This window comes from Eublepharis macularius, chromosome 5 (assembly GCF_028583425.1).
Source record: "Eublepharis macularius isolate TG4126 chromosome 5, MPM_Emac_v1.0, whole genome shotgun sequence".
Taxonomy (NCBI): Eukaryota; Metazoa; Chordata; class Lepidosauria; order Squamata; family Eublepharidae; genus Eublepharis; species Eublepharis macularius.
In genome coordinates, this window is record NC_072794.1 from 44,801,650 (window position 1) to 44,827,304 (window position 25,655).

Genomic DNA, 25,655 nt, shown 5'->3' on the forward strand with positions numbered 1-25,655 from the left:
TATTACTGTGTGTTAATTATTGTCTCAAATTGCATTTGCGTTTGTTCTCTGCTATGAGATTTTACATGAATTCAAAACTGGACTATAGTTCATAAATGTAGAAATAATGGGAAAAAAGCTTTCTGTTCAATCTAATAGTCCTGCTTTTAAATAAAAACACAGACATTATACGAAGTTCTGAGGAGGTCTAGAGAGCTTACGTTTCCAAACAAAAGCAAGGTCAGCAGTTAATAACAGAATACTTGGGAAGAACTCTTGCCAGAGCAGACTAAGCTGTCAATCTAAAACAGAGAAACAATCAAACCCCAACATTTTTGAAGAGTAATAAAAATGTCAGTATGAGTGACTGATCTGTTCCAGATCCTTGGTTTCCAACTGGGACTCCAAAGGATATTGTATTTAATATGTCCTACAAGATTGATAGGAAGACAGTGTGTAATATTTTCACTTACACACCAACTCCAAATAATTCTTGTTTCCATACATCAGATACAAAGGAACATTAGAATGCACTGTAATTTGGAGGATGGGCTTGAGATCAGTGAACTGATCAAGATTTGCTACTAATAAAACAATCACAGCTTTGTTTACACGGTGCGTTTTTTACAATAATATGTACCCACTTAAAAAAAAAAACACTTCTGAGCTCTCAAGGAACTGACACTAAATGCAGAACTTCAGTGTTTTTGTTTTAGTAGCCTGACATACTTTGAATGTTATGTATATTTCATTTTTGTACACAAATGACCTTATCTCCTTTCTTGATAGGATGAGGGGTATGGATGTCTAGGATCCCAAATAAAAATGAACAGTGCAATCCTAAGCAGAGTTATTCCAGTCTAAGCCCATTGATTGCAACTGCACTTAGGAATGCACAGTTAATTGCTTACTTTAGTTGATGCAGCGAGACCTGGATATACCAGAAATGCATGAACATGCCAGCTCTTAAGAGAAGACTCCCAACTCGTATTTTTGCAGATCTGTGCAGTACTGTATTATTAGTACTTGTCAAATATATATGAAAGTCAGCGACTGTAAAATACCTTGTTGTATATAGAGACTTAGAAGAAATAAATTAAATTTCTGCTAAGGATGGTTCCACTAATACACAGAATTTTCCACCTTGAGACAAATATTTACATTTGCTCTTGCAGATAATTTGCCACAGCCCACTTGGTTAAATGTGGCATGAGGCCTGATTGGTGGGGCTGAGAAGGCTCAGCCAATCAGATAGAGTCAGCAGGAGATGTCTCTAGCTGCCCCTTTCCTTCTGAAGGCATCCAGAATTTTCAAGAGTTACATTAGGTAACAAAGGACCTGTTTGGCCATTTGAACTAGGTCAGCTTTGTGACTACTACACATGTGTTATCTTGCAGGTGTGTGCATACCATGAAGCCACACCAGAGTCCTCATTTTAGGCCACTCAATTGTCTTTGGGCGAAAAGGAGGGCCAAAGCCAGCATCAATGAGTCACAGCTTGGCCTTTCCACTCTTGTAAGCATCAGATGAGGTGGCAAATGGGGGATGCTGCGGGGCCAGCTCCTGCCCTCTCTCCACCAGGTTTTGAGAGAGGGCAGAGATGTCTCAATGTCATGGCTATTCATTTAGGTGAGGATGATCTGGTGCAGACAAAAGGGGATGTGTTTATAATTAGGGCACAGAAGGATTTAGAAAGAATTAGAGATTTATGCCCGGGACGACTGCTGGTTTGGATGGAACTGCTTCAGAGGGGATCTGGAGGGGTGCAAGCCAACCAGATGGAATCGAGAAGGCCAGGAGGAATGCCAACACAGCCTTTGAAAAGGCAGTTATGGCAAACAAAGGGGCCAGCATTTCTCATCCTTTGATTAGGTATGATAGGCCAACCCTTATAGAAGTGACGGAGTTCCCTCTTTTTTAAAAAAGACCATCTTAGAGCCTCTTACTTGGTCGATATTACTGCACATAATCTTAAAACGGCAATTACTTCATTGTGTTTCCAAACAATGTCAACTGAGCTGCTCTAAGATTGGTACTCCATAAAAACCTTCATACGGCAGTCTGGTAGAGGACCTTCTTCACTATGTTCTGGCTTGTCCTTTATATGCGGAACCCAGAAAGAAATTCCTGACCAAGATTTTAAATGCTACACTTTTGTTCTCTGACTCTGATAAATCAGTATATATGTTTCTGAAATGGATGCTTCTGTGTCCTATAAAGTGGCACTTTTTGCCTTGGCTGCTAGGAAAATAAGAGCAAATGCGGTATCTAAGAAAGCACTGCATAATTCTGAGCAGTAAATTTGAGTCTTGCTTGTGATTTGAATAATTTCAATGTTGTCTGTTGACTTAGAATTTTTAAATTTTGATGGTTCTAAATTTGCTATATACATTCTGTCTTTTTTAAGGTCAATGGCCATATACTGTAAAATTTACCTATCTACCTACCCTTCTGAGGAGGGGTATGCTCTATTTGGCTGACCTTTGTTATGGCCTGCAGGACATAATTGTCAGCAGGTGGGACAAGGGATGTTAAGCTAGGCTAACTTTGTTTGGCAGGAATAGGGCGAGTTCCTCTGGAAAGGTTCAGTTAATCGGCAAACACCCTGAGGCATCTTGGTGATGGGGTGTTTGTGTGTCCAGAACAGGCCATCACATGCTGGGCGGCTGGGTGTGCTATGATGGAGCACTCCAGGTGCTGAGCGGCATCTCTTGAACCTGGTAGGTTGCTGTAGCACAGTGGTTAAGTAGTTCAGCTACAAATCAGCACTATGCTGGTTCGAATCCCACTACTGCCATAAGCTCAGTAGGTGGCCTTGGGTCAGCCACTCCTCCCAGCCCCAGCTCCCCAGCTGCATTGCGGGGATAATAACAACACTAACCTGTTCACCGCTTTGGGTGAGGCACTAATCTAGAAGAGTGGAATTATCATCATCATCATCATCATCATCATCATCATCATCATCATCATCATCAGGTGCCTTGAGGCCCATTAGGGGAGGCGGATGAAGCTGGGCACCTCTCACCACAGGAGGGCCGTGCAGGCTATGATAAGTAAGGCAGGTGAAACTGCCAACCAAGTTTGGAGCCAGAGTGGACTTGCTAGGTCTCCCTCCAAGGAAGAGGCCTATTGTATTCTGTCCTCAAATTGTCAGCTTATAAGCGATGACAACAGGGCCAGATCTAGGGTCACCTGCACCCAGGGCAACCCAAGTCTGGCCTCCCCCCCCCCGGCACGCAGTGTGCGCGCACTCCTGGTGCTGTATGCCACCCGCACAGCAAGCTGGCCGCCCCGGCGCAGGGCCGGAGGTGTGCCACCCGCGTGGCAAGCTGCGTCCCGGCACACGGTGCGCTGTGGAGCTGGTGGCGGCAGGCGGCTGAGCAGAGGGCTGGGAGGCTACCTGCGCCATTCGCCTGCCCCGCTGATGGAGTGGTTGGCTTACTGCATGCGCCCCATCAGTAGGGCAGGTGAATGACGCGGACAGCCTCCCAGCCCTCTGCTCAGCTCCCTGTGAGCTCCTGGTGGCTGGCAGCTGCACCCGACGCCCCCTCTTTGGCGGCGCCAGGGGCAAACTACCCCCCTATCCCCCCCATCGATCTGGCCCTGGATGACAAGGATCATCAGTTTTAAGTTAAATGGTTAAATAAATAGAAAATAGTTGAACCCATGCCCTGACTTGGATAGCCCAGGTCAGGTGAGCCTGATCTTGTCAGATCTCAGAAGCTAAGCAGGGTCAGCCTTGGTTAGTACTTGGATGAGAGACCTCCAGTGAAGACCAGTGTTGCAGAGGCAGGCAATAGCAATCTCTGATAGTCTCCTGGCAGGAAAACCCCACCAGGGGTCGCCATAAGTCAGCTATGACTTGAGGGCACTCTCCACCACCAGTTGAACCCACACATACTTGTGTGTGTAATTATTGCCTTGTGTCATATCTGGGAGCTGGGGTAAGTATCCTGATCAGGAAACAGAGATGAAAATGTAGTTATCAAATCTAGAAAACAAAACAGCAACTGGATACAGAAGATAATATGTAGTTAAGAAACATCAAAAGTACTCTCCTTACACCAGATCTTCTCTAAATTCTAAATCTTCCTTCTCAGCTGCCTCTGTCACTCCCTATGCTAAGCTCCTTTTTGGCAGGGAGCCATCTGTCTGGCTACAGAACTCTGTAAAACAGTATGTATCTCAATGGGGGAGTGCATAATCAATGAACTGATAATAATATTAATAGTTGTACATTCGCTGTGAAATAATGATTCAGATCGGTAGTACTCCTGAACACCTTAGCCACCTTCCCATTGCACCACTTATACATTGCTTAAAGAAGTGTTTAAGCTTTTGAATGGGAACATTTTAACTTACAGCAGATAAGAAGATACAGCAATGTTTGGATTTATATTATGTCTAAAAAACTTAAACTAGCTTTTGCTGATAAGTGTCCTAAACATGAAATATCAGCATGCAAGAAGGTGAAAATCTCTCCAGGAATAAAGGGGGAGATTTTATATATCCTCAATTCTAGTCTGTTACAAGAATAGCAATCTGTATTTTTCCCTATGGCTGTGCACATGATACTTTTGAAAAGATGAATCACTTTTTGTTAGTAGCTTGCTATTTAGATCTTTTTCTTTTCTTTGATTCCCCCCCCCTCTCCCGTCCTCTGTAAATGTCAGCCATGAGCAGCTCAATTTGTAATATTCTGCAGAAGCAAGATGCCTAGAATCAGGCATAGAAATTTCTAAAAAGACTGCTTAATTCAGATGATAGCTCTCAACAGTTTTACAGATAAAAAATTTAAAAGTGCCCCAGTATAGAAAAGCACTACACTTACTTGTATGGAAATGCTCTTCTCATCATAAAATCCCTTTTAATGGCTTTTTAACTAGCTAGTTATAAAAAGGCTTCCTTCTGCCTCTTGGCATAAGGTAGTGAACATGTAATTAAAATTTACTTTTGCTATTTTTCTGTTAAAATTAAAATCTGTATAGGCAAAGGTTTCTATAGAAATACCCAAGACAAAGATATAGCTTGTCAGGGAGTGGTGGGAGGGAAGTAAGGCATCAAGAACATGATACCAGAGCTTCTATGAATAAGTAATTCCAGAATTTTCCATTTGATACCTGCAAATATCCAGGATTTTCTACTCCTTACGTGAAAAGCACATACCGCTATTGCAGTCACATGTCCCAAACATGCAATGCCATCCACAAAATAATGGGACAATATTTGCACATCTCCAACTACAACAACTAGTATTAACATTCAGCACAAGCAGCAGGCTCAACATTGTATAAAACAGTCCCAACCCCGCCGAAACAAAATGGTCTTACACAGCTTGGTGTCAATCCATGATGAGTTATTAGGAAAACAGTGTTGCAGATACTTAGAACATCACTCAACATGCCTTGAAAAATGAGCATAGGGTGCAATACAGGTCCAATCGTCCCATAACAAGGTAACTCTTGGATACCTCTGCTGACTTCCCACTGTACCACTTGTCTAAGTGAAACAAGTACTAGTGAATCAGACGTATCCACTTTTCATATGACTGTTTGATACTCCCTCACAGTGTGCTAGTGCCAGATGGAGATGGGTATATACAGCCACAGAGCTGGAAGCATAGAGGTATCTAGGAGGAGGAGAAGAAACCTAGAAACTAAGTGGATTTTAAGTATACTGAATTCCTTGCTCCTCCTCTCCACTTTGATCACTCTTACCAGAAGTTGCCCTCATTCAGTTCCCCTTGGCTCATCATGTCTGATTTCAGGCAGGGAGGGGGTGAATTTCTTCTCTTTCAATCACAGCTTCCCATCTTTGCCTACTGTTTATGTTGGGGTGTGTGTGTTTTTGTTTGCTGTTGTATTTTTTTTTTAAAAGAAGTTTGTTCATCCCAATCTATTTTAGTCATGCTTGAAAAGGGGGTGCTTATACACAACCAGCTGTGGGTGGAAGTGAGCATTAAAACACAGTCTGGACAGACAGCATCCACACTTGAATGTGCATTCTAAAGAGCATCTGGATGCACACCTGATGAATGCTCACAGTGCCAGAATCAACAATCATACCCACTTTGGATAGATTAGGGCAGATGTCTGCAAAAGTCAAGAGCCAAAAGGTGGTAACCCTAGTCATTGGATATTCTCCCCTCCTCTCCTCCTTTTTGCTATCATACAATTTTCAGCTGTTCTCGTTTGCTCAGGTGCACGGCTTATCGAACAGAAGCTTCAGCTTTTCCCCTTAAGACGAACTGAGCACGAGAAGGAGATTAATAACCAAAATTGTGAGACACTATTCTCTTCATGACATACATGTTATTAAAATTCATTCAAAGGCTACTCTCTCTAATTACAATCTCACTGTCAGGACTTAAATATCAAGACTGTGTCACTGCCAAATGACTATTCTCATGTGAATTTATTAAATGTAAGAGACAAAAAGTACAAAAAATATAACCTTAAAACCATGTGTTTATGGATATTTTTACTTCACAATATTATCGAACCTTTTGTTCTTAAGAGACTAACATTTTTATATCCCAAGCCTTCTTCATCTCACTCCATTAGATAAAGCATCCAGGATTTACTGCCAATTTTTCAAAGTAAAATACCATGTGAAGATTGGGATCTTGTGTCCCTCTAGCATAACTATCCAGTAACTTAACTTGATTTAAAACACAAGAATTTTTCCCCCTTTAGAAATTTCAGACCTACATTATACATCATGGTGCAAGACAGTGTGATCAAAGAAGATAAAATCCTTACCCTTTGCTCACCTCACTAGAAGACAACAGAGCATGAACCTCTATCTCAGCTAAAGGTCAGACGCAGGCTTCCAGCATATATCACTTACTAAATGTGAAACTTCAGACACCAACAGGTGCTGTGTGTTATTCTACCTGATCTAGCTGTTGGACTTCCATGCACAGAGCTCAATTATTTAATGTATTTTTTAAAAAAATATTTATACCCCACTGACTCTCAAAGGAATCAATAAGATAAATTAGCGATAGGTATGGCCTCAGAAGGCATTTCTGATACAGTTCTAATGACAACACCAATCCCTTTGCAAAAACCACTATGCTAGGAAAACACATTTGTATCCTGAATCAAGATGTGCCCATGACTGAAAGAACAGTTTGGATAAAGGATAGGCAGCTTCTGCATTCTCAGAAGCTCTGGCCTCCAGGCACCGGCGGGTTCTTTCATATACACTGAATAGGGTTTCAGTCCACTTCAATGGGATAGGAAACCCTACCTGCAAATGATTGCTAAAGTGCATTGAAAGTGAACATGTGAAAGTGCCTCCCATTCTAGCATCAGTATCTATCCAATTTCCTCATGGATGTTCACTATATAATAAAATGGGCACTACTTAGTGGTAAGGATATAGAACACATGGCATGGAAGTCATTATTAGGGTCGCACTCAAGAACATAAAAATAAAAGAATGGCTTTGCTGGATCAGACCAATGGTCCATCTGGACCAGCCTCCTGTTTTACACAGTGGCCAATCAGATACCCTTCAAAGGCCAAAATGGAGGGCAGGGAAGCCCAGGCTTCCCTTGTTGTTGCACCGAAGCACTGGCACTCAGAAGACAAAAATGATGCTTCCTCAAAGATTCCTTCAGGAGACAGAGTGCTAATGATTCTTCAGTTTTCTAGAGTGCCTTTGCCTTAACCACAGCATAGTATCTGTGTGAAATACACAGGATGATTCATTGCTTCTTTTCACTGCAAATGAAATTGTGGGCAATTTTAAAGTAAACTGTGCTTAATTTTTTTTCCGGATCACCATGAGCCAGATAGAGTCCTAACAGGGCTGCAGATGGACTGTGGGGAAAAAAGCAGTCCATCCGAAGTTTAAGCCACAGAAGGTGAAATATTAACAGCTTGATTATGTTCACATTATACAATGCTATCTATTCACATCGGAGTCATGGATGCACCCATGAAAGAATGGACTCTGGCCTCAGAAACTGTTCCCCTAGCATGTTTCTCTTTTATTCTAATTTACTGCCCTAACCTTTCACTAATATAGTAACCAGTCACTCCAGAAGCATGTTTATTTATAAATTCTGATATCAATAAAAATACATATTATGTAGGTTACAATGTCTCTTTAACTACATGTCCCCCCCTTAAACCTTTGTTTTTAGAAAACATAAATGGCCAAATTCATCATAGAATAATCCTCTTAATAATTTAAAAATGTATTTTTAAGTGGGATAATGAAAGACAGTCTAAACTGATTTTCCTGGAATGTAGGTCTTTAATTTTGATTTACGAAATACATTTTCCCCTTTTTGCTTCAAAATAAACATGCATCCCACAGCAAGACACCATTTATGTATACTGGCTTTAGTAGCATTAAATGCTACTAAACTTTTTGTCACTTCTAATACGAAACCCCCCCCAAAAATGTCTAGAACATATATGAAATTAAATAACTATAATAAAAATAAATTGGAAACTGGATTTACACATGAAGACTGTCATCATATGCTAAACATCTGCAACTAGTCTTGATGCGTTGATCTGACTGTAAATCCCCAGATTAGTCTGAGTTGTGGTCTCCATTTCTGACCAAAAGTGAGTGTGACAACATGGAATATATGTGATAGACCAGTGGTCTTTGCAACCTTCTTGTCTCGGCAGAATGTGTGGTGCACTTTTTCTTTGCTTAAGCATACTAACAGCAGCTCCTTCCAAAAAGCATTTTTTAAAAAAAAACATTACTATACTGGGTTTGTGACCCAGCAAGGGAGGCTCTGGAACCCCCCCCCCCAAGGGTCCCAACCTATAGGCTCAAGACCACTGTTACAGACCGTACATATACATATCTGTGCCTGACTAAGATGGAATGGAAGACCTTGCTAATTGGGCATGCATACACACCACTCATATTCAATCACACGCACAGCAAGACGCATGTCAAGCCTCCATGCATGGAAGCTATACAGGCTGGTAGAAGAATCAGCCCTATAAAAATAAATGTGTTTAATTTATTTTATTAATTTCTACACTGCATCTCCAAATATCGGAGGTTGCTCTATGCTTCATAAAAACATAAAACTTCAAAACTGTAAACTTCAAAAAATACAACATCAATAAAAACCAACCGGAGCCTAATACAATGCTTAGGGCTTGTGTAACATTAATGCATAATAAAAAACAGGTTTTTACCATATTAGAAAAATGAAGGAAAAGGAGGGGAAAAAAGAAAACTCAGATTTTTAAAAAATTTCTCATAAGGGTAATGGAAGACATACAACCTGAACTGCATGATAAATTACCAGCCAGCAACCTTCCCAAGTAGATTTGTTCTTGATATTACAGCAGCAATGCTGTATTGATTTGTTGTCCTTAGGTATCTATGCATATATTAGTAGGGCAACCCAGCCCACTCTATTTTAATTTTACATTTTGCCTTCTAAACCAGACTGACTAATGGAATCTGTTGGTTTAATTATTTCAGTAAACATAATCATGGCACTGCTAATGACACCAGAGAGTCCTTTATTTTCTTACATTTTTAGTAATGTGAGTTTAGTTGTAATGAAGGGCATGGTGCATTAATGAATCCAAAAATCTCTAAGGGAAACATTTAAGGTCCAACTCATAACATTATGCCAGAATTACATACACAGAAGACTTTTTAATCATCTTTGTTTCTTAATTTAGTTTTGATTGGCTATGAAATCCATAGCGGCACTCAAAGGCTCGCTTTTCCGCCATCATCAGCACTTGTGCTCCATAAATTGTACAAACGCACACGACTTCCTCTGTCTGTAGGCTCCTTCAAAGCTTCTGTATAACCTCTCCAGAAAAAATTAGCTGCCGGCTGCAGATAATTCCAGGATAATGTTACCATTTTTAAGCCACTCAGATGTTGCATTGGGCTGTGACAGTCAAGGCTGCCGAAGCACTAAGAGCAAATCTTTTCTATTGATTGTCACTATTCTGGTCCTCAAAACCTGCAGTCCTTACTGCAAGTTGCAACTGGCTCATTGCAAGCAGCAGTGCAACCCCTGCTTCCCTAATGCATGCGACCAGCCACCAAGTGATTTGTACACAGTACCATTTTTTAAATAGTAGGTAAGTTTACCACAGTCACTTCAGACAATTAGCCACTCAAATAACTTCATTGCACTGACCTCTGGTCATTTCAAACGCTGGTCCTTTATTTATATTTTATCCTGTAAGCTGTCTTGAGCTCCTTTTGGGTGGAAATTTGACTAATAGAGATTTAAACAAATTGTGCAAGTTGACACAAATATTTAAAAATAACATGTAGGATACAGCTGCCAGGAAAGGATGTTTGTGACATCTGCCCCACCCCCAGTTCACTTTTGTTTTTAGTTTGCATTTTTGTTCTCTTTTTTATGCTGTGATTTTTTTATGCTGTGATACACATGTACACATTTACTCTGAATAAATAACAGTACAAAGAGGAATCCTGATGATATCTGTATAACCTTTTTGGCCAGGCGATTTAATCAAGGTGTATATGTGCTCTTGTACACTGACACCTTGCAAAAGATCTTACTGGTGTTGGCTCTTCTGCACCAAGTTTTGTTCTGCACACTGATTTAACATGGAGGATTTCTAAAATTCATTTCCAAATTGGAAGATGGAAAATTTGCTGAAGTTTCTCCCCCCCCCCCGTTTATCTCTTTTTAAAAAAAATAAAAAAGGAGATAAAAGATCTTCCTTTAAAAAATTAAATTCCTCATGCTAAATCAGTATGCAGAATGAAAACCAGTGGGCCAGTGCAAAGCCACCGTATGTAAAAGGCAAAGGAATGAAATAGAGATCTACACATCTGATCACTCCCCAAAGCGAGACTGCTAACTCTTCCCTGAGCAGGTCAGAAAGGGAACTGCAGACTTTCCTCTGCTTGCAAATGAGGTTAGAGCATAGCTCTCCAGCCTCTGCCACACAATCCTGGTTTCCAAACACTTCCGTCATGAAACTGCACCTCTTAGCCACTTTGAATAGCAGAGACCAATGAACGTATCCTTCATATATGGCTGTGTGTCCTTTTCTTACATTGATTAGCTATGAACTTCTGAAATATTTTTGGTCTCTTTTCATTTTTGCTATTATTCTGAAAAATTGATAGTTCCCATTAGATCAAGTAATGGGGTGTTGCTGATATTCTACTATAAATTATACAGACACTGCAGGTGCAGTTTAGATGTGCAGCAGAATGAGGCGGTAGAATTCTGAGAAGGCAGAATGGGAAATATGACTTCAGATTACGGTGTGGAGGGAGTCAGATTTTTAATGTTGCCCCATGTAAACTCCACCTGTGCTGTGATACTTCTTCACTTAAAGATAATATTTAATGTGGAGACCACTTTGAAAAATGTAATCCTGCCCTTGCAGTCTTAAGTGGTACAGTTAAGGCTGCCAGATCCCCCAGGACCCAAACTGGGAGGCAGGGAGGTTGTAGGGCAGGGGGCAATGGGGTACTTGTTCCCACAGTCCCATCCTTCCCCATGGCACCGGAAAATGTCATTTTCTGGTGCCATGGGGAAGCTACAGGTCATGTCAGGGAGGCAATTCATTAAAAATCATCCTCAAACACAAAATTTGGGGGTGATTTTTAATGAATCACTCCCAGCATGACCCATATTTTCCCCATCGCACCAGAAATGACATAATTTTCTGGCACCATGGAGAAGTACATGCAACTTCCCCCCAATTGCCTCCCTTTGATTGTACGCGAGTGGAGTTGAGCGGTGCAGGGTCTGGGGGCAGGGATCCCCTGCACCCATCAAGAGTGTGTGTGTGGCACCCTTAAGTACAGTCCATTCTACCACAGTAGCACTTTGCCAACTCATTACCACCCCATTCTACAGCATGCATAGACCAGGCCTCAATTATTCTCCATCAGAATACTGTATAAACATTTGGGTGGGGGGAAAAGTTTGTTCTACAGGAACTGAGAAGGCACTGTGCACTTTGCCCAAGAAGTCTCTGGCTATTTATCCTGTCAGACAGCAGTCTAATGCCTGATGTGCAAGACCTCACCCAAATTGATCCACTTCTTCCCTCAGCCCTTCTCACACATTCTTTTCCAATCCTCCTGGGATTTCTGTGCTGGCAAAAGTAAAAATCGGCAGTGCACCGTGCAAACAAAACAATTACAGATTTTAGTATATCTCCTAGTACGTTCTATTACATCTGCAGATTGTACAAAATACCTTTCTGCTCTTTGAAGCCTCCAGTATTACAGAAAAGGAACTAGAAAATAATGCAAACTTGCCAACACTCCAGTTACCAAGCTGAAAAAAATTCTTCGACACTCATGTGTCAAATTTATAAACAACAGTCTTGCCGAAGCTTCAGCATTGTGTCTTTTTAAAAGCATAGCCGTTCGAATCCAAATCTTCCTGATTTTAGGTTATGGTACTACTACAAAACAGTAACTGGCAACATGAAAATCTCTACCATTTCCCAACAGAGCACTCTTTGCAGAACTCACTTGGTATTTCAAAATTACATGATGTGATTTGAGCAGAGTAAGGGCACTAGATGTGATGATCTTCCCAAGTCGGACTTTGGAATACCGCCACCATTTTAGAGCCTAACAGAGGCAATTTAAAAATGTCATGAGGGCCTGCTGGGCCCAAAACACAGCAGGACCAAGCACTCTTGCCCCTTTCATGTTCCTTTTCAAGTGCCGAAATGGCCATGCCCACTCCTGCCGCTGTTTCAGCACTTGAAAAGAGCACTTGGTCCCACTGTGCTGCAAGGGCCCTTGTGTCATTTTAAAGTCATCCCCAATGGGCTCTAAAATAGCGGCAGCAGCCCTCGGTCACACCCTGGGATGCCATCATATCTACTTGTGCCCTATGTTACAGGTATGTTCATGTGGAATACCGCACATGAAGTCAGACCTCAGGTCTATCAAGATGTGTCTACCAAGACTCTGACTGGCAGTAGTACTCCAAGGTGTCAGGTGGAGGTCTTCCATGTCACCCCCTACCTCGTCCCTTGAACTGGAAACGCCAGGGATTGAACCTGAGGAAATCTGCATGCAAAGCAGATGCTCTACCCGTAAGCCACACTCTTCAGAGGTCCTATGAGCACAATCTACTGGGAAGGTCTCCTGTGCAACTGGAGCCATGCACAGCAGAGCTCTTGCACAGCTTCTATTCATTTCAAAGGATCTTTCACAGGGTGTATTGTACCACGACAATTCTACCATTTTCACTATCAGCAAATTTCTTCAAACTGAGTTAGAGTGCCTATTTCTACCATTTGTGCATAATCAAGTAATCTGGACAACATGCATTCAGTCTTCAAGCCTACTTCCTGTGCTATTTTGTCTTTTTTGCCCTAGGTTTTTTTTTTGGAGAGGGGGAGTTTTATGGTTTACAAGTTTCACTCAGAAGTTTGCAATACCAACATCCACAGTGTAAATATCTCTTGAGCTGACTGTTCATAGCTGATTTGCATAAGCTGGATGAATGCAATTTATATATGACATTAAATATAGCAAAAGCCAGACCAAAGCTAAAGGGTATGCTACAGTTCTTAAGCGCTACTTCTTCATCAAAACTGAAAGCCTGCAGAATCAGCCCTGCAAAAATTCTGGAAGAAAGTATAGAAATTGTGAATTTTGACCACCAAACCAGTATTTGTCTTTCTTCTCCCCCTCCCCTCCCGTGCCTTCTCATTCCTGAACCTTTAGGTCATCATGTTTTCAATAAAGTACTATGTCACTTGTAAAGATACCTACTGTGAGTCCAGTTCCATTATACAAAAAGGTATGTGAAGAAGTGAGCTATAACTCATGAAAGCTCATACCCTACCACAAATTTTGCTAGTCTTATAGGTGCTACTGGATTCTTGCTCTTTTCTACTACATCACACAAAAGCATGTCTTAAATGTCTCCAGGGTAAAGATAAGCATCATGCTTAATGCTACACTCATAAATATGTCTGCTGAAGAGCCAAATGTGTTGGTATACTTTCCCAAGAACTCACCACTTTGCAGAAGCAAACATCTTCGCAGGAGAACTTATCTGACAAAGTATGTGTCAATGGCCCTTTGTACACCATCTCACTTAAATACAATTAAGCTTAGATCAAATCTATCAGCCTTATTTTGAGCCAAAGAAACAGCTGAATCCAGGCAAACATTCACTCACAATGCTACATTTTGGAATGGATCACTCTTGCATTTGCTGTAACCTGCGGGAGTGTTACCATTGATTCCAACTGGACCTAAAGAAGAACTTATTGAATGGCTACTTATTTCTTTTTTCCACTTTCAGTGCTTATTTGCCAGAAGACTTTCAGACCCATAGCAGAAAATGTTACACAGCTTTTTCCTTTGGCCTTGGCCCACAAGACTGAAGTCAGAGTTACTAATTTTGCCTTGCTGAGAGAACTTTAGGATACAGCATTCCCCCCCCCTTACCATTCCACAGAAGTTTTCTGGCGGATTTCCACATGTTATATCAGGAGGATCCAAGTTTACTTTCACGTATCTCATCATATCGATGGCTTCTGGCTGACAGGCCGTGTAATCCCAAAATTTCCCGTCCTCTGTGTAAATCTGGGTCTTACATACATCATAATGTCCCCACACTGAAGGATAGTGCTGCATCACTGAAGACACAGTAACCCAAAGGGCATGAAGTGACAAGAATCTTGACAAATACATCTCTAAATCCTTCACAATGTGCCTCGATAGCTGTAACCAGTAGACACCTAACTGCAGTTGATTCTGTACATATATGTACACAGGGAGCTGAAGTTATTGTGACATGGGTTCCAAACCAGACAGGAAGAGTTAGATTCTTTTTACAGGAGGAAACTTTGGTGGAAGCCTAGCATATCTGAAGAAGTGTTGCTCAGAGAAATCTTGAAGCAAGTTTGTTTTCTTAAATTGTATCTATCAGGGCTTTTAAAAACCGTGCATGTAGATAATGCCCAAAAGCAGATGATAGTTCAACAATGTTGCCAGACCTCAGTTCTGCTGTCAGTAACCCTGAGCAATCCTCGTCCTTCCTCGCTCATGAAGAACAGCCAAACTGATAAATCAGTTGGGAGAGCAAACTGAGGAGTCTCTACAGCGCCATGTCTGTCTGCAATCAATCATTCTTTTCTTCTGGCACCAGCACCTTTTTAGAAACAATAAAAGTAAGAGTTATTGTCCAAGGATCAATGCATTAGAAAAATATATGATACGTTGACATTTCAAGAGGCTTGATGCAATATGAGGCAAATTGGAATAATCTAGATAACCTTTACTGGAGGTGCTTTGCTGGAGTGAACAAACTACCAGAATCGCTCACTGCCAAAATTATTTTGACATGAAGGATTTAACTCCTCTCCAACAAAGGCAAATATTCTCTGTGAGTTCCTCCCCTCCCCATTTTGTTTTCTTCAGAAATGATTATTTCTGTCTTGGCAAAATCTGAACTCAAGCAACACAACTTAAACAGTTCTCATATTTCATAGAAATACAGAAACCCCAGCCCACTACTGGAGGTAGATCTTTTATTACCGTGACAAAGGACGGACAACAACTTGTGTGCTTTTCATCTCTTAGAAAGAGGGCCTCAGAGAGCTCAAAATGTCTAGTACACGTCTCATCTTTTGTTAGCTTAATAAGAGAGATATTATAAGCATACTCTGGTCTCCTTGGGTTTTTTCTCATTAGGATTGGAAGAGCTCCATTTCTTTTGTTTAATTGTGTTTAATGACAAAGATAACAGTTGGCTCATTTGCAGCTTATAATAATAATTCCTTTTATATAGGACTTCCATTTTTCTTTAGAAAATTATTATTATTATTTTAGTGTCCTTTTATGTGTCAATTTCCATAACAGAAACTATCCTTTCAAAGCCCCCTTCTCTGCTATCATTTCAATGATTTAAAAACACACATTTAAAGGAAACCCAAATCCTGCGATGATTGCTGGCCAAATTTACAAGGTATCTTTAGTATTCAGATTTACAAAGCATCCTGTTGGTATTTAACCAGCCAACTTTGGGTCTCACAAAGCAAACATTTTGCCCACTGACACCCTGCACAGTTGCAGTCAAGTGATGGGAAAAGATTTCCTTACTAAAGGGTACGGGATAGAGACATTCCACAAATTAACATTGCATCTCTCTTCGGATTTTATATGCTACAAACATATGTGCATATATCCATATAATACTATCTTGGGCTCCTTAAATGCAGTAAAACTAAGTAGCCAGACCATTATTGAAAGGTGACTTTAATAGGCAAAATACACTTCTTGGCCTCTGACAACTTGCTGCAGAATATAGTACCCCCTGACAATACAGAGAAAGGCCATCTCTAGGGTACGCTAGAGTCCTAAGAGCAATACTAGCGTTGCATGTGTGCTTTTAAAGAAAGGACTATTTCTATGTGGCAGCCTCTTTTTCTTCAATGTTACAGTTTGAGCAACAGATTATAAGGGGAAAGGAAGCTGCTCCTTTTTTGACCAACATTGTCAGTGTATTATATTATTTAGCCTCTGTCTCTCTACCACTACCTCACCGAATTCTTAACACCGGCAAGTAAAAATGTTAAAGTGGCTGGCTGCTGCATAATGCTGCTTACCTCTGTTGGCCAGTTTTAAGTCTGACCTTCCAGTTGGTCATGAAATTCTATGATGTTGTATAAACACAAAAGAGCACACCATTTTGATGACTCCTATAGTCTTAAAGCTCATTCCAGATCACCCACTTCCAGGGAAAGGGAACCTTGCCTTCAATGTAATTTTGTAAACAAGTTTCTTCCATTCAAATAATGCACTGTCTTTAAACTCAACTTAGCTACAGACACTCTGCAGTGCCAACAGATGGTTGAATTGTGTTTCCATAGCAAATTAGAATAATTGCCTTATGGACGCAAGTGTAATTTCCCATTTTATTCATTTTATAAAATGGTATCGTACAGCTGTTACATGGGATGCATTGTATTAGAGAGTGTGATGACTAGTTGGATTTCCTTTCAGCAATGTGTTGGAACAATACTGAAAACTTCAAACTTTAGAATGACATAAAGTTAGAAGCATTTTTTAAAATAGGAGTATCATTTTAATTTCACAGCATCATGTCCAGCACTCCTCCTCCTTTTATACGCTTTTTGTCTTAAATAATAATCACTAAATCATTTTATTATTTAAATACACCTATATTACTTTGTGATTTCTTTCAATGTGTGTTCCAGAAATGGAAACAAAACATGACTGTAATTTTCTCGTAAGAACACGAAATTACAGTACAATCCTAAGAAGAGATACTCCAGTCTAAACCCACTGATTTCAGTGGGCTTAGACCGGAGTAACTCTGTTCAGGATTGCACTGTTAGAAGCTTACAAGTATGTATCACTACTTTCAGTGAAACTCAGGAGGAAGTGTGTCTTGAAACAGCCTGATTAAACAAAAAGTGAACATTCTGTTTAATGTTATATTAAACCTGTAAGAGGATGATTCTTCTCTCTTTTTTCTGTTTTCTGCAGTGAGGACTAACAGCACCAGCTTAAGCAGAGTTATACCCTTCTAAGCCCATCCATTTCAACAGAGCCAGAAAGATGCAACTCTGCTTAGAATGGCCACGTAAATCAGATCTGAGCAGAACATGAACCACCACCACAAATGCAGAATGTGGAGACAAAATGCAACACTGGCCACTTTGCTCACTAGGCTACACCCCTCCCCTCTATAATGAACTGTCATTAAAGCAAGTGAGACCCATAATGATGGTCATTATACAGAATTATAGACTACAGCATTGATCGGATTCAACATGCTGACAAGGAGGAAGCGGAAAAGATGGTGCGGGTTATCTGAGTATCAGACAGATGCCAGAACATGCGACTGGTGTGCTTGACAAGAAGCAGCCAATTATAGCTTAAATTTTGGCACCTATCCAGTATGTGATTAATAGTTTTCCATTACATTACAGACATATTATTAATGTATTAAAAATGTCATGCTTTGGCAAGCACTAACACAGCATAGCTTAGCTAGTCAGCAATATCTCATTATTAATGAGCTCTGTTTGACACAGAGAGAAGATACTGACTAAAGAGCACTCTGCTAAGGGTCACTGGAGCATTGGGTAACAGCATCACGTGACCCATGTTGTGTATCACATGACCCATGCTGTATTTGTGTGTGTAGGGGTCACTCATGAAGTCAAGATCTCCATCAGCTACAACGGTAAGGATATGGTTTCTTTTTAAATGTGCAAATGAATTTTACCACCAGAATCCTAAACTAATTTCCTTGAAACTGAACTTGATGTTAGTGCCATCAAAATTAATTAGATTTCCAAGTGAGTATTCCTAGAATTATTAACTTTCTGAACTTTAAAAGCTCTGGTGATAGATGGTGAACAATGCAAGGTAGGATTTGCTTCCTTTTTTGAAACATACATATTTGGTTAATCACCACTAAAAGACAGATGCCTGTTTTTTAAAAATCATCTCTGACTTTATAGCCCCTGTGAACCATCTGATCATGCAATCTGCTGTCTTAAATGGACTTCATCCACAGAATCTCACATATAGAAACTGACATCTTCTCTGATTTGAAACAAAGGTGACTGCAACCCACTGAAAAAGAATGGATTATGCTAAATGTATTTAATAGTGCTGTAGCAAATGATGAGGTGTCCTTTGTTAATATAACATCACTGCCATGTATGTCTGACCCTTGAATTTTCTACATGTACCATCATACACAAGCTGAAAAAACATATCCCCAGGTCACCAAAGAACAAGGAAAACATTGGTGGTGAGGTGACCAATACTGTTGTGATTGCCTGGCTTGAGCTGCAAAAATACTATCCTGTCACCACTGCCCCCTCCTCTACACCGTTCATTGTGACATGCACACCAATCCTTCAAAATGATTTATCAGAACCAACAAGCATTACATAATTGAGCAGCAATCTCTTCTACGGATAGCTCCTGTCCTCAAACATCTTCATTATGCATGCCTATCTTATATCCCAACTCAACCTATAAAAGTGTACTCTTTCAGTAATTAATTGTTATAAAATACAATGGTCAATTCTTACTAGCCTTTGCTCAGAGATATAGCTGCTTGTTGGCCATTTTGAACAACTTGTTCCTTTCACATGCACAGTTATAATTTTCTCATCATAACATAACAACTCTCCTCATCAAGAGCTCTGTCATGACAATTTTCCTGGTGAGGACTGTCTCTACCTTTAAAAAAACACCCAATACTTATTTTTTTCTATTTTAGCCATATTTACTGAGAACTCCGTCTGGTACTACACATGTAGCTTACTTCTAAAAGTAAGCATGCCCATATTTGCAACCTCTGTTACATTGTCATGGGCAAATCAAATAGAATTTAGGTTATTTTTTAAAATCCTTATCTATTAAGTTACCCACATAGTATTATAACAATGTAATAAAATTGGAATATATACTAACTTTGTGTTTGAAACTATCTTCCTCATATTTTGTTTTAAATCCTTTTGTGACATTTAGGTTGTGTATTATTAAACCTCTCCAATCACAATTTTTAGCAGAACACAAATAAGCAATTTTTAAAAACCCAATTTCCATTTTTCCTAGCATTTAAGAAATTAGATCTGCTAGGATATATGAAATGTCAGCATTTAAAACCAACCCACTGCTTTTCAAAAAATGCAAAACCAGTCGCATTTGCAAGCTAAATAAGAGCACGTATAATAATGGGATTTATACACTATGCCCTCAGACGTGGATCTAAGGTGATAAATGTCAATTTCCCATGGCGCCACACCACTCTAGAAACCTGGTTTATCATAACATATGTGAAATCTCGTCATTAAAAACCAACCCACCACGTTTCATAAATGCTAAATTAGTTCTCTGAACATGATAAATGTGCCCTATGAATAATGGGATAGACAGTTCAGTGAAAGGTAGGACAATCCACCCTTTAAAACTCCAAGAGGATTTGGGTACTAGTGAGTATTTTAAAAATGTTATTTTATTTTTATTTAACTTTAGGAATGTGCAGATATTTTTCCCTTAAGTGAAACTGTAATTCTGAGACACAGAGAGAGAACTGAAGTTTTATCATAAAAAACGATTCAGCACCTGTGCAAAACCAACATCCCAGATTTTTCTTTCTGACAACATTATACGTAAAATATAGTTCATGGACTAACTTGCATCACAACATCAGTAGTAAAAACAGAGTGAACATGAATCACGTGCTTTCATTTGAAAGCAATATTATTAGTAAGCAACTGTTTGAAATGCTTATTGTAAATTGCTGGACCAGGTCTCATACTTTTAGCAGCTTCTATAGAAATGCATTTCTTTTGAAACTGTTAGACATATCACTGACATTGCCAATCAGATCATTATGGAATAAATCAGTCCCTTGAAACTGTAACAAGTTGTCGGAAAGGAAGCACCTGCTGTGGCTGGAATCTTATGCATAGTTATACATGTGTAACTATGCACCAAGGATTAGTTCCTATGATTTTGCTACATTGTCCAGCAACATTTCAGTATTCTTGAGATGTTAAATGTATGCAAAGAACTATTGACAAGATGGGGGGAAATCCCTGGTTTTGTTAAACAAATTTCTGTACTTTGAATCATTAATATTATGCTATTCCAGGTGTAATTTAAGTAGGATCCTTCACTAAAGAACTAACACCAAGCTCTAATCAGATTGAAAAAAACCCAGATAGGATCCAAAACAATACTACCGCTTTAATTAATAGCATAGCGTAACAAGCTAGCAAAACTCTTCTTCAGGCAGAAAAGTATGGACTCATGAAGATCTGTGTGTAAGTTTAGAAATTATTTCCCTGCATTTTCTTTTATAGTAACAAGAATGTAGCATAAAAGACACCTTAATATCTCTTTCTCAACAGATTCCCCAAATAAGAAAAGAAGTCTTTACTGTTGGCTATTTAAACACATTAACACTGTGAAATACCTGGTACTTATGCTGTGAGCCCCTGGACTGTTTATTCATTCACTCTTTGGGTTTTTTTAATATTTGGAAAAAAAGAAAGCTATCTAAAATGAAATTAGTTGAGGCCTTTTCATTTCAGTCCCTTGACCCAGGTATACAAACGTAGAGGGTTGTATTTGTTGAAGAAATCTTTTCATCACAGTTCCCTATCATCTGCTGTTTTTATCTATTTCTTTTGGATGGACTCTTTCTTATGTCTGGCAGATTTAAGAAACTGCCAGTCATTTCAGATCTGCTCAAAGGAGTTCTTTTGGGGAGAATGTGTAAACTCTTAGCACCAACAGAGCCAGAGTTCTTTTGTTGTGTTGTGCATCCATATTCCCTCCCTTGCAGAAAAAATCTTTATTCATAGAACTGAAAAGATGTTCAGATTCTGAATGACTGACACACACGCTGCCTGTTCAGTTCCCTTCTCTTTTTATTCCCTTTCTTCATTCCCTATTTAGCATGTCATTGTGTCTGATGGAATGGTATTATTTTTATCAATTATATTTGTATGATTGAAAGTTGGAGGAGTCCTTTTTCTCATTGAAGGAGGCTTCTTCTCTTTAAAAATATGATCAATTACATGATTTTAAAACAAAAATTGTTAAGCTACCAATATCTTGACAGAACCAAGGTTTCAATATGAGCCAGAATTTAGTTATCGATAGATGGTTCAGAATGGAAGGCACCCCACATGGAATCCAGTGCATTACAGTTCTCCACTGCCAGCCTAATAGTTCCATTCCCTTGGAGGAAGAGACCAGTTCGTATCATGAAACATATTGGGCCTGTTATAACAACAGGTCAATTGCCAGAGAAATCCTTTGAAAACTCCACTAGCATCTTTGCTCCCTCTGGCCAGGATAACGGGTTTGTAAACTGGATTGCCTTCCCAGTGGAAGCCTTCCAGATGGGACGGTAGAGGGCGCAGTTTCTATTTGTATCTAAGTTTGATCTTTTTCTCTTCTAAAATCTCTTAATTGGTTACTGCCGTGGGAGGGGGGGAAGCCATAAAATCACAATAATCCCGTTTGTTTATAGATATATTCCCTCTATATCCTGCTTCATATCAAAATTATGCTGATCCTCACCATTACCAAGCGATGCGGATTCCCCACTGTGCGCCAGGTGTATATTAATAATAATAACCACCAGCAGCACCACCCAAGCGGGCTCCGCGGTCTTCGCCTTGTGAAGTGAATCTGAAGTGAATCTCCGCAAGCCGCCCACTTGCCTCCAGCGTGACCCGCCGGCCCCCTTTCCTTTCTTCCTCAGACCCGCAGCCGGACAGCGAAGCCGCTCACTTCAAGGAGCCTTTGGAGGAGGGCGCGCCAGGCAGCCGAGCGCCGGCCTCCGACGGGGTTGGGGTGTGTTTGCAGGCAACTGAAGTTTCCCCCGGGCCGACGCAAGCCCACCCCTGGAAAGGGCAGCAAGGGGAGGCAGGCGCGTCCTCGGAAAGTTTCCTCCCTCCGTCCCTGCGACCTGCACGGCGCTGGCCAGAGAAAGGGCGGACGCGCGCGGCTGCTACTCACCGGGCGGGCGATCGCGGCGGGCGGAGAGGCCAAGGCAGCGGCCACCGCCTTTGACTCGGGGCTCTTCTCCGGCACGGGGACGCGGGCTGGAGGCAGAGGACGGGCGGCGGGCTGGGTTTGGCCGCTCCTCCGCGCGCCGCGGCTCTTCCGTTCCCTCCCCTCACAAAGTTGCTGCTCACACCAATTTTTAAAAAAACCAAACCCGAGCCGACTTGAGCGGGCGAGGCGAGAAGCCGGCGGGGCAGCCCAGCGAGCGGCCGCTCAGCGCTTCCTTCGCGCGCCTGGCGGGCTTGGCCACTCCTCCGGCGGCGGCGGCCACTGACGGGGCGCGGGACTCCGGCGGCGGCCCCGGGGGTCCCCGCAGCTCCAGCCCCGCCTCCGCCCTTCCCGGCCCCTCGGGCTGTCCCCCCGCGAGGCAGCCGCGCTCCTCGGCGTCAAACTTTTGGTCGGGAGGCGCGAGGCGCTCGCTGGCTGCCCGCCGGAGGCGGCGGCGGCAGCGGCTCAAGGCGTCGCGGCTGCTCCCGAAGCGGCTGCTGGTGCTGCGGGACCCCCCCGGCTTGCATTTTATTTTCCAGCGCCGACGTTGAAGGTCCTCGGAAGGGACATCAATCACCGCAATTAGCCGTGGCGCCCTGGAGATCCTCCTCGCCTCCCCGGGCCGACGGGGCTTCCCGGGCGCGTCGCGGCGCTCCAGTCAGAAATGTCACTGCGCATCAGCGTCGACGGAGGGACACCTGGAAGGTCCGGCGGGGGATGAAGCGCATGTGGTCCCCCGCCCCGCCCCGCCCGCCTGCGCCGATGCCGGCTCGGGGCTTTTTGGTTTTTTTAATTTGGCAGCCTGGCCAAAGCCTCTTCTCGGGCGGCAGCGGCTCTTCGACGTTCGCTGCGGGCCCTGCAGTGGCGAAAAGGAGCCGGCAAACTTCAGGACGGGAGGCGATCACACTTGGGGCGGGGGCAGCGAGAGGCGAGCGCAGAGGGGGTGGCACGGCCGCCTCACTTAAAAGCGAGCTTCTCCGGCAACTGCCGGCAAGTAGGGAGATTGCAAACCTTATACCACCTCCGGACCTGAGCGCTCCGAGCGGTCCTAAAGCCGAGGTGATCTCGCATCGGCGCTGCCCCCCCCCCGACAATCCATTGACCACTACCCAAAAAGCCTCCTCTTCCTCTTATTCGGTCACCTTAGCAACGCAGAGATCCCCCACCCCACCTCCTTACAATCCGTTAAACAAATGAAAAATCTTTTCGGTGGAAACTTCCAAGCAGGCTGTTTCAGGTGGGTAGCCGTGTTGGTCTGCAGTCGAAGAGCCGGACCCGAGTCCAATAGCACCGAAAAGACCAACTAGACTTCCAAAGAATGAGCTTCTTTGCTTCTGGAAAGCTCATACCTTGGAAATCTAGTTGATCTTTAAGGTGCTGTTGGATCCGGATCCTGCTTTCCAAGCAGCCTTGCTTAGGATGGCAACCTGCAGGCCCTTCTTCCTTCTCTGCATTCTGTGGGAAAGAGTTTGGAGGCAAGAGCCAATTCAATGTTTAAAGAACAAGTTCTGTGCCATCTCCTGTGAATGGCACTCGTGTGCTGAAATGGCCAGCCCCCCCCCCCCGGTTTAAATACAGAAGCAGCCACCGGGAAAGGTTTGAATCTCTGCTTCAGTTCTCTGCAGCCATTTACATGTGTGCTTTACTCTCAGTGCAGCGTGCCATACATTCTCTTTTGCCCCTTTCTCTCAGGTCTGATTGGCTTGAATGCAAAGGGCGTACCTTGGCAGCAGCGTGGTTTATATGCTCTTGAAGTAGGCTTTTATATACGAATAATGGGGAAAGTTACAACAGTTTCAATGCCCCTTGGGAACAAATAAGATACGATGGGGGTTAACTTGTGTGTCAGATCAGTTATTCTTTTTCCTTTAAAGGGGGGGGGGGGTCAAAACATCCAAATAGGTTTATTGGTTGGGAGGCTGTGCTTGGAGAAGGGTTATTTAGCCAAGATATAAAAGTTTTTTTTAAAAAAAAATCAACTGGTAATAGGGCTGAACTACACATTGTACTAGATCTCCTGATGTGCGTTTTATACTCTTAAAAGGCAAGTGTGTTTTATACTCTGATGTGTGTTTTATACTCTTAAAAGGCAAGTGATCTCTCCTGAGCTCTCTTTGCCCATTGGCTTCCCTTAACATGGTTAATGTCAGCTGGGGGAGGGACGATTTGGAAGCAGAAAATTATGCAGTTGGAATGAGAACATCCCTGTGCCGGCAGCCATTATCTGGATCCTCCTGTAGCTTAGCATAGATCTCTGATGGCCACATGTCAAGCCTTCTCCGGGCAGCACAGTCCTCGTGGCCCATTTCCATTCACCGCGAAGACTTAAAATGGAGGCGAGGAGAATAATATAAGCTACTTTATGTTCCCATTGAGGAGAAAAACCAGGGTACAAATAAAGTGGTGGTGGTCAAGCGTGCCCTCAGTCAAAGTTGACTTATGGCAACCCCTGGTGGAGTTTACAAGGCAAGAGACTACCAGAGGTGGTTTGCCATTGCCTGTCTCTGTAACCCTGGTCTTCGCTGGAGGTCTCCCATCCAATTGCTAACCAAGGCCAACTTTGCTTGGCTTCTGAGATCTGATGAGATCAGGCTCACCTGGGCACACATGAAGTAAATACAATTTTTGAAAATCAATTTGCAGCTTTTATTTTTATTACTATTCGCTTTCCACCTTACTTCAAAGCACTCAGAGTGGTACAAATATTTTATGTTATATTTATTTAATTGGTGTGACTATGTAGAAAGTGTACGATGATTTGATCCCATTCTTCCTTTGGGATCTATTGTTAGAACCAGCAAGTCAGAATGGACTTGGGGAATAGCAGAATCATCTCTCTGCCCTAATGTAGAATTGTATTTCTTTCGATTTATAATACAACAATGGTTTCAACTACCCTGCTCTTTGCTATGGCTAAAAGAAAATGGTCTCGTTTTATTGGACTATAACATTCATCACCAAATAGAAACACTGAGTGGGGTTACAGGAAGGCATTTGGCTGAAAGTTTAGTTCAAGGGACTTTTAAAAAAAAAACCCTAATCTTACTATATAATTGAGTAAGCATATTTCAGACAACTCACTTTATACACTGGTGCACCACCAGAGGACGCTGCCATGGAAGGAA

At 41.9% G+C, this 25,655-nt stretch overlaps 1 protein-coding gene across 5 annotated transcripts in view; it reads right to left on the reverse strand.

Moving 5' to 3' along the window:
- NTNG1 (netrin G1) overlaps positions 1–22,898 on the reverse strand; it is a 314,681-nt gene extending 291,783 nt beyond the window's left edge. For all 5 annotated transcript variants that reach the window (XM_054981788.1, XM_054981787.1, XM_054981785.1 and 2 more), the window contains exons 1-2: positions 22,495–22,898; positions 14,413–15,118 (exon numbers count right to left, since the gene is read on the reverse strand). In XM_054981788.1, coding sequence (XP_054837763.1) covers positions 14,413–14,658 — 246 coding nt within the window. In that variant the 5' untranslated portion in view covers positions 14,659–15,118; positions 22,495–22,898. The remainder of the gene's footprint in view (positions 1–14,412; positions 15,119–22,494) is intronic.
- Between the last annotated feature and the right edge of the window lie 2,757 nt (positions 22,899–25,655).